The 14609-nt window shown below is 34.4% G+C and overlaps 1 protein-coding gene across 1 annotated transcript; it reads left to right on the top strand.

Moving 5' to 3' along the window:
* Positions 1–2519: 2519 nt before the first annotated feature.
* CEP44 (centrosomal protein 44kDa) lies at positions 2520–13511 on the top strand. The gene is made up of 10 exons (XM_010289395.1): positions 2520–2608; positions 3217–3364; positions 4336–4482; positions 5435–5542; positions 6963–7094; positions 7482–7691; positions 9977–10046; positions 12092–12219; positions 12481–12518; positions 13328–13511. Exons 1-10 carry the CDS (start codon positions 2520–2522, stop codon positions 13383–13385), a joined length of 1128 nt encoding a protein of 375 aa, XP_010287697.1. The 3' UTR covers positions 13386–13511.
* Positions 13512–14609: the final 1098 nt, after the last annotated feature.

Below are 14609 nucleotides of genomic sequence, written 5' to 3'. Positions count from 1 at the left end.
CCCTCGGCCTGTGTAACAGAAGAGTCTAAATACAATTAGAAGAAATCAAAAGTATTTTTTGTTAGACGTTTCAAAGACAGTATTTACAATGTTAAGATATTTTGTAACTTGCATGGTTGTTGGGTTTTTTGGTTTTTTTTTGCATTTGTTAGTTCTTTGAATACCATGTGCAATTTTGAGAGTTGTTCTTTAAACCACTTGCAGTTCTATGTTATAATCTCGTAAAACTTTGTTTTACCTGATTTTATTCTGGATAGCCAATGTTCTATAACTGTCTTGTCGTGCATTCCTACAGGCAAAAGCTATGTGCCACTTCTTACAGTGTTCACCTTCCCAAGATGTTAAAGTTTTTTCTACCAATTTAACTGTTATTTTTATGACCTCTCGAGTCATTCAGTTTGTAGTGGTGGTACTTGCCAGTTTTTACATCCAGAGGTCCCATGTAGAAGGGATGGTTGATACTTTTGGGAAACAGCCTATATAATTAGATGAAGTCCTGTGAAAGTGTCTTCTACGAGTATTTGCATTGCAAGATCAGAGCTTCAGTTTTATGTCAGGCTCTTTGAGACTTGTCTTGATCTTGTTAAACTGGCAAAACCATAGGCTGGATCACTTTGTAAGGTAATGCAGGAAGAATAACTTCCTCAGTTAGAAAATACTTGAGGTTAAAGTGTCCCAAACCTTTAACAATGAGTGTTGTGTACTTTTATTTAGCACAACTAATAACCCAGAAGCTAATGATTAATGAGGAAGAACCTGATAATTAAACAGGAAGAAAATACTTTAACACGGGCAGAACACGTGAAGATCTTCATCTTCTTGAAGACTGCTGATTTAAACACCGTAGAGGCACAAGGAAAAAGAAAAAACAACACAACAAACCAAACCCAGACCATTGTGAGTGCAAGCTTTAACTGTATATTTTTTTTTTGTAACTAAAAGTGAAGTGTGTGGTCAAGAAGTTTGTTTCAGGAAGACTCATTGCTTTGAGTAGGACCAAATAACAAAGCTGCAAACTGGAGTACCCGTCAGAGTTGATTTCTGACAAGGGTAGACATAGTCCTTTTTGGAGCGTTTGGTCTTCTGGTCTGAATCTCATGTGTCAGCAAGAGAAATGATATAAATGCTGTATCTTGAGAATATCTCTTCATGTATAGGCTGTCTGGCAATGCCTATTCACTGCTTAGATTGGTAGGTTTCAAAGTATTTGTGTTCTGGCAAGAAAATAAATTCAGTGAAGACAGTGGCAGGCAATTATCTCCCAGGTTCTAGCAGAAAACTGAACAGTAAATTTCTGTTCTAAGGCTTTATAGCTGAAATAATTTCTTTACTGAAGCTTTTGGGGGAAATACTGTAGAGGATTAAGCCAGTTACAAGCAGATCTCAAGGATGTGAGGAAGGAGAACTTTTTGTGAGGTGTCAACTTTCTGTACTTTAACTAACTTAGTTTCTTTCCCCCACTCCTTGTTTTTTCTCTGAACCATTCAAAACCCACAGAATTTGGCATTTTGCTAATAGACTTTCTCAGCTTCTATCAGTCTGTCCAGATTGCTAAGATGCAAACCATTTGCTTTCAGTTGTGACTTAAGAGCTGGGCTATCATCCAGTCTGTGCTTTTAAAGTCTCGTGTTGGAGAAGAGCTAATATTGGTTGCTTATGAACAAATGGTTCCAATATGCAGTAAATAATACTCATAAACCCCATGCCCCCTTTCTTGAAGCCTTCAGTTTCCTTGCAGGATAGTGATGTAGGGAGAAAGACACCTTTTTGTAATTTGCACCGAGTCCTTAGACAAGTCTCTCTCTTCTGTGGAGAAAAGCCCATGATAAATTAAAAGTGGGTTCTTAACTTGTGTGTTACAATGTAGAAGTTAAACAGGGACCTTTTGGTTACCAACTGAATAAACTAGCACCTATTTTGAAATATCTAGGCAGTCTGTAACCCTCTTCTCCCTAAACAATTTTAAGTGTATTTAATGGGTTGTCTAAATAGAGAAGTGTTGTCTCTGATGAGTTGCTAGTCCTGCCTTCTGATGTTTACACATCCAAACATTGCTGTCTTCTTCATTTGGCCCCAAGCTCACTGGCCAAAAGAATAAGAAGCATTCTAAACTGGACAATGCAAAAGGTTTTCACTGGTTGTAGAGTTTCTGCTCCTTTGAAACAGTGAAGAAACTTGTTTTCACTCATTTTTAGTGGATTTAGCTGGCCCTGAATTCTTAATATGCTTTCAGATGTCTTCATCTTTAAAGATGTTTGATAGTTGATCAGATTGAGGATTACTACTTGATCCTATTTAGGATGAATGAAGACAATGACATATTAATTGGTGTCAAGTCATAGCTCTGTGTTGTGTTGTAACACTTTGGAAATAGCGTCTAGAAAAGAGAAGAAAAATCTTTGCATTTCAGTGATAATTCTGTTGCATTTTGTAATTTTTATGTACATTTTTTTTTAAGGAGGCAAATGTACCATGTTACATTTGTTTCATAATCTGAAAGAAGAATAGCATTTGGAATAATGGCAACAGGAGACCTAAAAGGAAGTTTAAGAAAAATAGAACACGGACTTCGCTTGTTAAATTATCCAAGAGATGTGGATTATACAGTGTAAGTGGCAGTGTGAATATATTTATACTAATACCTGACAGCAAGATGCATAAACAAGATATGTATAAATATAAGCATTGCACCCAGCGATGAGTAAGCAGAGCATATGTCTGTGGGAAGTTGGGGTTTGATACATGTGAACTGGAAGATAAAAGGATGCAATTTTGCTGTTCTGAGCAATCCTTAGAATAATCTTGAAGTATATCACAATCCTGCTCTTTGTTCTGCTGGTTTTATCTTTTTTTTTTTCTTTTCTTTCTCACCTTTATAATTTCATTGTAAGTGCTAGCAAAACTTTCTTCGGGAAATTTCATACTGTAAAGATTAAAAAAAAAAGTGTTGAACGTTGAGCTGGAAATGCTAGTGGGCTTAAACTTGACAATGTTAAAATTATATGAGGGTCATAAAAATGTTGTTTTGAGCATTTTACAGATAACAGCAGAGACTGCTGAATGAGATATAACTGGAAAAAAAACTTGAAATGAAGGAGATACTTGGGTATAACATGCTGCCTATATTAAAACACCTTTCAAGTTAAATGTTTGAATTCATGTAATGAAAGGCTTTTGTTATCTTCTGCTGTGTAAAATACTTTTGTTTCTCACTAGGTTAGTAAAAGGTGATCCAGCTGCATTTTTACCTATCATCAGCTATTCTTTTACATCTTTTTCAACTTACATAGCAGAGCTTTTGGTAAAGTGCGATGTGGAACTCACAGCAAAGAGTGACTTGCGTTTTATTGAAGCTATTTATAAGGTATCTCTCTTCGTGTTCTTCACAGAATAGACACAGTTTTGAGTATGGCCTCATAAAAATTGAACATCTAGTATGAGTTTTACTAGAAAGTAGAATTTTTTTGTCAATGAGCATGAACTGTAATTCTGTTAGGATTTAAGATGAGTAGTAAGTCACCATGTAGCAAGTCTATATTTAGATTTTAATGAAAATAAGGATGGATGTTGTTAGCCAAATCTCAATTTTGAGACAATTGCAGAAACAGTAATATTGTTATTTTATGTTAGTTTTGAAGAATACTGAAATATTTATTACACAGTAAGATTTATAGAAGTGACCTTAGAAGAAATCATAACCAGCAAAAAATCACAGCAAACTTCAATAATTGTAGTGAGTGAAAGCACAATTAAGAAATACAGCTATTTTAAAACACCATGCCATATTAATATATAAAGTCCAATACTTAACAGTTTATAAATTTGAATCAAATTCTTAACTGAATGAAAATAATTTTGAACTACTCTTAAAAATATCCAGAAGCAGAAGCACATTTTTATAAAAGGTGGCTTGATACTAGCTTATTCAGACTAGTTTTCCATCTGAGGAGGACAGAGACTCCTTTACAAAGGGGCTCTGTGGGAGCCTTACATAGCCCTCTGACGCATTTGCTGAGATCAATACAACTTTTCATTGTGCATTCATTTTGGAAAGTTTTTGTTTAACTTTTTCAATATTAATGTCTACAATCATTTCATTAATCTTAAGACTGTGAGTTAAACTTTACAGGAGTGATGTGAATGAAATGTTTCTGGATGAGGGATGTTGAAAATCTAGTTAGAAGAAACAGCTGAGACTATATAAATAACCAAATGAGGAAAGGTTTAACTGCTGAAGTGCAGAATGAAAGTAAAGATTGTAGAAAAATAAGAACCTGAGCATGCCTACAACAAATTTTATGGTAATTTTGAAAGAGAAGTCTTATTTTGTTGCAGCTTCTTCGAGATCAATTTCAATATAAACCGATTTTAACAAAACAGCAGTTTCTTCAGTTTGGCTTTGCGGAAAGAAAAATGCAGATTGTTTGTGACATTATCAACTGTGTGGTGAAAAAACATAAGGAATTAAGTAACTCAAATAAGGTACTGATTAAATGATAACCTTATTATAAGTTTCTTTTGATATGCTTGATGCTGCAGGTAGAAGCTGAAGATCAGTTTGAAGATGCAGCATTGCTGATGGTCAAAATAGGGTGAAAATTAGTATGAAGTTCCATTGTAAGATGCTTAAGTGCTATCGAGTATACAACAGTCATGAAACTGCCAATGCTTCATAGTATAAACAAAAAATATTAGAAGGAAGATAAATCTAGTACTTGGTATCTTTGCAGTAAGTGATATATTTTCTTTTAACACTTCTCGACATAGTGAATGTTTGTGTAACTTGATAGACTTTGCAGGTATATGGTTTTGCTTTTTTTTAAAATCTGATATGTTGAAGTTCTGGTAATACTTAATTAGAAGATGACACTTTTATTGGTTTCAGTGGTATACATCTCAAATCTGATTACTTTCATTAATCACATTTGGTTTACATTGTAAAGGCATTATTTTTTATCAGTGTATGCTGTGCATCAATCTGTGCTTTCATAAAAGGAATTTTCAATCTTCATATTTTACAGGATTTTGTTTCCTTTGAATTCACAAGAGTCTTCGGAACTTTTGTATGCTTCATTTGTCTCTTTGGGAGCATAACTACATTTTTTTCATATTTGTTTGTCTTTCAACTCTGGTGCACGTTTTCTATTTATGACCAGCTTTGATGCAGCCTCACATAGGCATTAATGAGAGTATGAATATGGCATTCACTTCCAGTTCTGTTTTTTCTGTAAATTTGTGTCATATGTAATTTTTTTTTTTTTAGACATTATTGTACTGCAGAGGTTTAAACGTGTTTGTGTGGGTGCCATGCAATATTCTGCCTCTTAATGATGACAGAAAATCGGGTGTGTCATCCCATCCCCTTGTCACACCCCCCACCCCGGAAAATATTCCTGTGTTAGAAGCGTAATATTTTTTCCTCTTCACTTTGAAGGTTAAATCCCAAATGAGGAAAAAAGCCAGATCTTTTAAATGTGAAGTATGGTCAAATTGTGTTAATGTCCTTGCTGATCCCAGTGGCAGTGCTCCAAATTCCAAACAGGTATGAAAATAGTTTTTATGTTGTATGTCTAAAGGTTAATCTCGTTTGTAGCAAGTCAGGCTCTTTCTGGAATATGTGCTTTCATTTAGGTTTTAATGCTTGACCAGACCAGTGTGGTTTTGGTTCCCCCCCTCCACTCCCCCAAAAGCTTGGTTGACTGAAATAATAGCTGAAAAATAGAGGATATTGCTTCTCTCTTTTACTGAGTAGTTGATCTCAAAGTCTTGGTGGTAATGATCTGGTACTGTTGTTTGCCATTTGAATTATATCAAATTGGAGGGACAGCAATGACAATGAAAATGCAGTTGGAAAAAGAATATACATCCTGTTTGGAGATTGAAGTGTGTTTGGCCTAACATTGCAGTGTGTTCAACATAGCTTTCAAAACACTTTTTGCTCTTTTGTCTGATTCTGTGCAGCAAAGGTTTCTTTGTATAACATTCCTCTTGGCTTTGGTTTTACAAGAGTAACCCTTGATCTTACGCGTTACCCTACTCTTGGCCGGTGGAGGAGACAGCTTTCCTAGTATTATCTGCTGAAAGGCTGCAAAGTAAAACTGTACAAAACTTTTAGGACTGTGACTGCCCATTACATGTTGGTGATTTGTATTTAGAACGAAAATACTGCTTTTAGCAGTGAGGAAAACTTCACAAAGAAAATATTTGGAATGACTTATCTGGCACTTCTGGTTGTTGAATGGTAGAACTGAATGGAGAGATATGCGAGTGTGTTAAGAATTCCCTAGAAGAGGAGAGTTTGAGCTACACTAAGACGTCTAGGAATGTATAAGTGTTAAGATGCTGCACAAAACTAGTAATTGTGGGTTCTTAATCATAGGTAATTTGTTTTGTTTTGTGGCAGGTAGTGATCATAGGACTTGGCCTACCTGGAAATAAAGGCAAAATCTGTCTCTTATTTTGTTCTCTCTAAGGGAAGCATTCAAAGGAAATGAAATAGCTAGTAGGCTATTTTGCTCACACTTGAGAGAGTTCTAATCTTCCTAGTTAAACTTTTTTTCCTGAATGCTTGAGTGGTGGTTTTGATGTTGGAACTGTCTATACATATGTTAATACATACAGTGAGATTCATACCTCCCAGTCCAACAACAACACTTCCAATAAGAGAGGACATTGCCTTCATTGCTGTTTATGGAAGGGAACCAAGGTACACAGTACATATGGTAAAGTCTGCGCATATTTGTTTTACAGTTCTTTCATGTCTATATGATCTTTTAAATTAATCTGCCTGCAGTTGCTTTCTGTGTTTTGCAATGAGTTGGGATAAGATTGTCAGATTTAAATAAATAAACAAATAGTAAAAGGATAGATCTTTTGTGTCAGTTACTTGGCTGATGAATTGAAATGTTCTTGTAATGAATAACGCCAGTGTTTTGTTTTTTTTTTTTTAACATGTTCAAAAGAAGCCTCAAGTAGAACGGCACTCAGGAAATGAAGTTAGTGGTGACCTTCTTCCACTACCCCTTCCAGCACAGGGAGGTAATGAAGAAGAATTGTACCTAGATCATGATGATGTGGAAGTTAAATGTGAACAAGTAAGAACTTTTCTTTTAAGATGTTGTCCACATGAGTTCTTAACTTTTCTTACAGGGCTTTTCTGAAGGGATAAAGGTTTTAAAAAGATAGCTGGATACTCCATAAGTATAGCTAATAGATATATAATAAATATATTGGAAAAGTTGAAAAAAAAAAAGTCTCTTAAATTGTACTGTCCTTTCAATAGCCAGTTCTATCAACAGTTTCTTTAAAAGCTGAGTTCCATGAATAGGCATATTATGGCAATTCTGAAAGAAAAATAATTTTCTAATGTAGCAGAATGTGGTTACTGAGCTTGAGGAAGATTCCACTTAATTTCATTGATCGAACAATGAATTGTATCTGTTTTGAAATTAGAGGACATGTGTTCTTATCCATATTTTCAGGTTGTAGAAGGTAACTCTCAGATTGAGTTCCTAAAGAGGCAGCTTTCTGATTGCCAGGAAAAGCTTCATAAGCTAGATGGGATGGAAAATAAACTGTGTGTTCTAGAAGAGAAACTGAAGGGAAAGGTGATCATAGATGAGAAGGACTGGAATAACTTGTTGAGTCGAGTTTTGCTTCTTGAAACAGAACTGCTGTTGCAATCCAAAAAGGTATGTTAAATTCTGTATTTCTTCTACAACAAAAATTGCCCAGACACAATGTTGTCAGGCGGTTTCTGCTCTTCATGTTTTTTCACTGTTTTTAAAGGTACGATGTGAATGGAAGTGCTGTTTATGGAGTTGGTGGTATTTTTTTTCTTAACTGTTAAGTTCTGTTGTTTTCTCATGCTCTGTGAAGCAAAGCTCTCCGTTGGAAATTGTTTCCTTGCAGGAACAGCAGGTGTAGCTAAGCCTGTTTTCATTAGTAATGTCTGTGTGTGTTCTTATTTCCTAGCAAACTTGTAGAAGGAAGCTTTTGAAAACTCTTAATTATGCTGTCTTTTAAAGCTTAATGTCATTATGCTAGTGACACATTTAAGTGTTTCCTTATTCTGGTCTGCATTATTCTGAATTTCTTACACTGGCCTACAAATGTTGCTGTTGATACAGTTGAATATCTATTTTTTAATTCTCAGAACTCTACTCAGATACAGATATCCTCTTTGGAAGATTAAGTCTTTATTCTATAAAACTAATGTTGACAAAAATAGATGGCACGTTTGATGGAAAATACAAGGTTAATGGAAAAGTTAATTCTTATTTCAGTCGTATTCTTACTTTGTGGCTCTTTGAAATTTCTAGCCTAATTGATGGTCTTTCTCCTTTTTGCACACCTCTCCCCTTCTTTCTGTTTCTTGTCCATGATATTCATTGCATTTTTAAATGCGTCAAAGTGCTACAGTTGTGACGTGTTTTGCTCCTGTTTCAAGAGACAGTTATTGCATTTATGATGGTAGCAGCACAGGAAAGCTTGTGTTTCAGACTAGGCTTGTTCTTTTATTTCTGTAAATTTGGTTTATTATTATTTCAGTAACATGTTTATTGCAGTGTTCAAAGGTTTGGAATAGTATTTGGAAAATACTTGGAAAATACATAACATCACTCAAAAATTTCCAGTAGGATAATTAAATTTCTGTACTGCATGTTTCTGAAAGAAGTCGTCTGCAGAAACAAGTTTGAATTTAGTTTGTGTGTGGCATTGTTGCTTGACTTCTTTCAAAGCAAAAGAAGCTGGTTTTTATATTAAAAAAAAAAAAAGTCTTCAAAACCCTAACTTTTTTGCAATAGGCGTTTGAAAACTGCCAAGAAATAATCCTTTGGGCCAGAGAATTGCTGCTTCTTTGTTTCATGAAATTCCATCCAAGTTGTGCTTCACAGATATAGAAGCAATTCAGAATTACTCCTTTCTTCTTACTCTTGCATTTTTCAGGGAACTGTTGGCATCTAGCCAACATAGCAGGAACACTCTGAGTAAGATCTGTCTTGCACTGCTGCCAAAGTAGCAGCAGCTGTGCATTTAGCTCTGGGAAAGTCTGAAAGCTACAAATCCATTTCAATGAAAGGAATTGAGCAGTAGTCGTCAGTGCAGATACCCTTTTTGTTTCTTTCTTTTAAAATTTTTTAGAGGTATCCATTATTACAGTTTTTTTCAGCTTCTTCACACACAGTACCTATTATTTCTCCCTCGTTCACTTATGTGGGTATAATATTCCTCTATGAACTTAGTTACTCCAGTATATAAAATATATACTTTATCAAAGGCTGAGATTTCAAATCATTACGATAACTCATTGGTGGAAAAAGTCTAGATGTTGTTTATGAGTGTTGGGGTTTTTATTTTGAAATTAGAAAATTGCACTCAAACATTGTTAGTACAATGTTAATTTTGTTTCCTTGTTTATAAACAACCTTTTCTAAGCTAGATTGAGTTCAGCTGAGAACCTTTCTTAAAAGAGCTGTGTCTCATTTAGGAGCCTGGGAAACTAGCTTAAAATAGAGTTTTGAGTTCTAAGCATTTAAGTGGAATGAATTTCAGTTCAGCTATAGGATAATTTTTTATGACCAAGGAGCCTCATTTCTGAATATCAACCAGAAGGAGAAGGTACACTTATTTTTGTTAAGGTAACAGTAGCCAACATCAAGATGTAATTGTTAGCTCAGGCCTAGAACAGTATGATTGTTCGTTCTACTCATACCTAAGTTATATGTACTATATTTGGACCTGTTTATGAACAGCAATATTGGTATTAAAAAAGCCCACCTGAAACAGACTAGTTTTTTAATGCAAAGTATGTATGGAAATTTTCAATTTTTTAGGTGTGTAAAGATATTTGTCCAGTGCCATATCTGGATGGCGTAGCAAATGCATACATAATTAGTACTTACATATACTTTTGTTCAGTCAAAAGATGATTTAAACAGGGTGTCTGGCTAACATACAGTAACTTGTATTTCAGAGAGACTTATCTACAGAGTTCAGCAATATAAGCCAAGAATGTACTTCTAGTAGGACTCCAGTTTCTCCTGGTGAGTATTAATGATTTTAATTAACATCATATGCTAAACACTTCTCGCTGACCTTGACTAAAGTAGTGTTTTTTAAGTAGGCAATTGCAATTTAGTAACCTCTGAATTTAAATGCATGCTGCAAATTAGAAATTAACCTGCTAGTCATTTCATGTTTGTAATTTATTCTTTAGAAGCTTTATTTACTGAAACAGTTTTTAAAGCATTAATGAAAATATATAGTATAGTAATTAATAGTTACAAATAACTCTACTAAAAGTCTCAAAGATGCAATTTTAATTAAGGTGCTATAGTTAAAGCTGTGAAAAAAATAATGTTAGCTGCACTTTGAAGAAGTTATATTGTTTTAAAAAGAAGCTACTTGTAAGCACAAAAGGGAATATATTTGCTGGCATGCTTTTAAATAATAGTGTCACATTTATCATGCTTTTTTTTTTACTTTTATAATGGGGCTCAGGACAAATCAGGGCTTTTTCATTCATAATCCATGTTGTTTTTCAACTCGCTGCTGAACATTCTCTATAGTTTCATCCCTTTTGAAGCTGTTAGCAGCTAGCCAACAAGCATTTTTGCTAAACTTTCTTATTTGAAGAGCAAGACAAAATCTTTTTCTTCCATTTCTAACTTAATTTTGATAACATACAAGAAGTAAATGAAACAGCCTTAAGTGGGAAAGAAATTAAAAATGTTCCCCATGCCATCAGTAATTCTTCTGTCTTCCTCAATGGTAGCTCTTTAGCCCTTACCTTGCATCATTCTCTATTAATTTGGCCTGTTTCTCCTATGGCAGCTGATATTCTTACCAGCAGTAGTAAGGAGGATATTCTATTTCCCATTCTCACTTATTTGGCATTTTTGTCCAGTGTTTGGCTGTTGCATTGAAATTAAAGGGGAATCTCGGTAATCCCATTTCCATGGATGTTAGGAAGGAAGTTTCTTGGTTATGTCAAAGGTTGTTTTAATTTTGAAGTTTCAGAAATGGCACCTTCTTTTTACGGACCTTAGAAAGCTTGCAACACGTTTACTTCCTTTCAGAATTTTAATGGTATGTTACTGGCACTTGAGGACTTCACAGTCAGCAAGCAGGCTGATGGTCTTTAAAAGAGAATTTTCATATTTTCAGACTTCTAGAATTCTTCTGAATTTGTTATTCCTTTTTTGCTAAAGAGTGCCTAAAATTTACTGAGTCATGTAAGTTACACAGCCAGTCTTAACTCTTCCATCTGAGATGTACAGTGCTCAGAATGCTTTGATACTCTTTTTGGTGAGAGTGCTCTTCAGGAGCCACAGTTGTACAGAAGAAATACTTTTTAATTTTAATTGATTAAAAAGAATTTAATGTGATTTTTTTGAAATACAGAATAGTGTAGCTAAGCATGTTTCAAAGGTGTGATCTATAGATGGTGACCTTACTAAAAACAAGGATATGGGAACACTTTTTTTTCTCTTTTTCTAAATACTAAATTCACTTCCCTGACAATAGTGTTCTAAAATTGCAAAGACTATCAAAGGTTTCCTAGTGGAAAAGAAGTTTCTTTCTGATGAGTGGATGCTAAACCTATCCCAACGGGAGGAGAGCTAGGGAGACAGCAAGAGCTTGATACATATTTTAAGCTAAACAAGAAGGTGATGTTTTTGTTTATATTTCTGCTCCTTGTAAGACAGGTTACTTAGCATAAAGATGTGTTTGAACAGGCAGTTTACAAAAAAATAATGTAAACTATCTGAAACTACTATTAAATGTTTGACCCAATAATTAGACTTTCTTAAGTGTTGATTGCGCTGTAATCAGGATAAAGGTAATGTTCGTAGTAATCTTTCTGGAATTTATCTTGTGTGTGTTCTACATAGTATACTGCACTGACCTTGTTTTAAGAAAATGAGAAATCTATTTTGGACCCTCACGGGTAGCTTTTCTTTTTCCATCTCTAAACAATGCATTCTCGTCTGTTATTACATACTGTAAATCAAGCTATTTGATAGCTGACCTTGCAATAAGAGAGCAAAAAGGCAAAGGTGATGTAAAAATGAATATTTCTCCATAGATACAGAGAGGAAGGAGGAGATGCCAGAGAGTCTTCATCAGTCGTCTGGATACAGTTCACTATTATCCACAGACCCATCTCCCAAAGCCATGGCCATTAATTCTCGTGGTCTGACAGACATTTCAAAGGTAAGTAAAACTGGCAAATGCTTAGTTGATTTCCTTTCTGAGGTCAAAGGAACAAGTAAGCATTCGTTTTAGTTGTATATACTAGTAGTGAAAAACAAGGAAACTATGCAAAACTACATCTTGGTCTGTCTCATAAAAATCCTTTTGATATGTAAACAGTGCTTAAAGTCACATTTTCTCTATGAATTTTTCAGGTTGAAAGTCCATCTGAAGAATGTTAGCTTTGAAGAGTTCAGTAACTTTGTTGCTTTTAAATTGCAGGAGACAACAAGACAAAGAATGGAAAGGATAAGTAAAATGTAAGTAATAGGAAAGGGCAGCAGGAATTCATTTCCCGGGAGGGAGTTGTACTGGACTAAGGCATATAGAGAAAGTACATATGTGTTCCAAACCTCAAAGGTCTCTACATCAGGTGTGGCATTTCCTTATGACTCCACTGGATAATAAATCCACTTACAGTTCTGTATTTGTGGGATGAGTAACTGTTTTGTTTTCTAAAAAGCAATAGAAAGCATTCTTAATAGTATTAACTAGAGATTAAAGAGTGTTTAGAATCTAGTTGACAAGGAATAGGAATATTATTTAGCTTCTGATAGGAATTTCCTGGTACTTGCAACTTTTCGTCCTGAAAAATGACTACAAAATCGTAAGTCTTTTTTTATTTAAGGAAAAGTAAAACCAATTTCAGGCTGAGCATTGTGATGACTGTATTAAGGTATATTTGATACTAGTCCTGAGATGTGTTATGAAATTTTTTTTTGGTAAGAAATGTTTTTATTACACTTGAAGAAATGCATTGCTGTATAATGTTTCTCTAGCAAGAGATTTCTATTCTAGAGGTGCCTGGCCTGAAACTGAAGCTGTAGCCTATTTTGTAATTTAATTTTACTGTGTGGGTTACTTCCTTCTTTATGTATACTTAAGGTTTATTGATATTTGGTAGGCATTTAAAATACAAACCAATTGCAATGGAAAATGGGGGATGAGAGGAAACTTAAGGTTTCATTCTGCTTGTTAGTATTTTGGATTCATTAGAAAGTTAAAGGCAAGTCAGTTATTTCTTACCACATTTTAATAAGTGTGTGTGTAAACAAAATTTTATTTTCAGAATTGAAGAAACCTCAGAATTGTTGAAAACCTCAAGCAACACCTCCGAGAAGACCTGAAAGCACAGGTCATCAGACTTGGTCTCTGTAGACTTACGGATATCAGAACTAATATGTATGTTTGTATAGCATTAAATTTTTAATATATCAAATTTGTAATGGTCACCAGTGCTTTTATTGCTTTGAATAAATATTTTCTAATGCATATGTGTATTGATTTCCATCCCTCTGTCCCTGATTTTTGGTTTTAAAAATTGTTCAAATAGCTTCCCCCCCCGTTTTTGTAAAGTGAAGTCATGATAGCAGTGTATTTTTGTGTTGACATTTGTTAGCAGTCTGCTAAGTAATATGTTTTTTAAAGTGCAAGCTTGAGGACCGTGGTTTACATCCTGTTGGAAACATTCCAGCTGGGACTTGCATATTGCACCCAAGAGGCTTTCTTGCATACCATCTTACCATCTGTAGTGTTGAATAAGTCTTAATGAAAACTTAAATACACAATTTTAAATATGTACCTTTTCTCTTTTTTTATTCAAATATAAATTTTCATGCTGAACTGGAGAGCACCAACACATTATGGCTTCCATTAACACTGACAAAGTGAGGGTCAGTTTGATCCTAAACACTAAAATGTGCAAGTAAGTCCACAGACTTTGACTGCAAAAGATGTGTTGAGTGTTTTAGTGCTCTTACCCAACACATTTTAAGACCAGAAGCACAGATGGAGACCATCCAGTACAAAAAGATACACAACACTTTTATGATTCGAAGCCATATTAAAACTTCTCTTTAGAGACGTAAGTAGATGTAAGACTTCCATAAACATTATATAATCAAACCACAGATGTGTGAGGTTTGATTAGATTTATATATTTATTTATTACTCTTTGTGAATTGGTAGTGTCATATCAACGTTTCATTGTGCTCTAATACTTCACCTAAAAAATTTTTGGAGTTTGGTATCACGAAACCAGTGGATTTTTTTTGGCAGACATTGCAAATGTAGGTAAAAGCAGGTGTTTGACATTGTACTGTAAGAAGTGATTTATATGTTTTAACAATAATTATGATTTTTTTCTATAGCCATATGGAATATAAATTGACTTTATTTTACGTACAAACAGAAGAACATACAGTGATCCATTATGTTAAATAAACTTTAGTTGAGGGTTTTTGGACTTTTGCAACAGAACTTACTTTTCCAGTTCTTTCAAAAAAAAAAAAAAAGGGAAACTTAAATGATGTGAACTTTTGGACCCTTAAATTAAAAAAGACCTTGCAAAT

The sequence above is a fragment of the Phaethon lepturus genome, unplaced genomic scaffold (genome assembly GCF_000687285.1).
Source record: "Phaethon lepturus isolate BGI_N335 unplaced genomic scaffold, ASM68728v1 scaffold2156, whole genome shotgun sequence".
Lineage (NCBI taxonomy): Eukaryota > Metazoa > Chordata > Aves > Phaethontiformes > Phaethontidae > Phaethon > Phaethon lepturus.
This window is presented reverse-complemented; position numbering and strand designations above follow the sequence as displayed.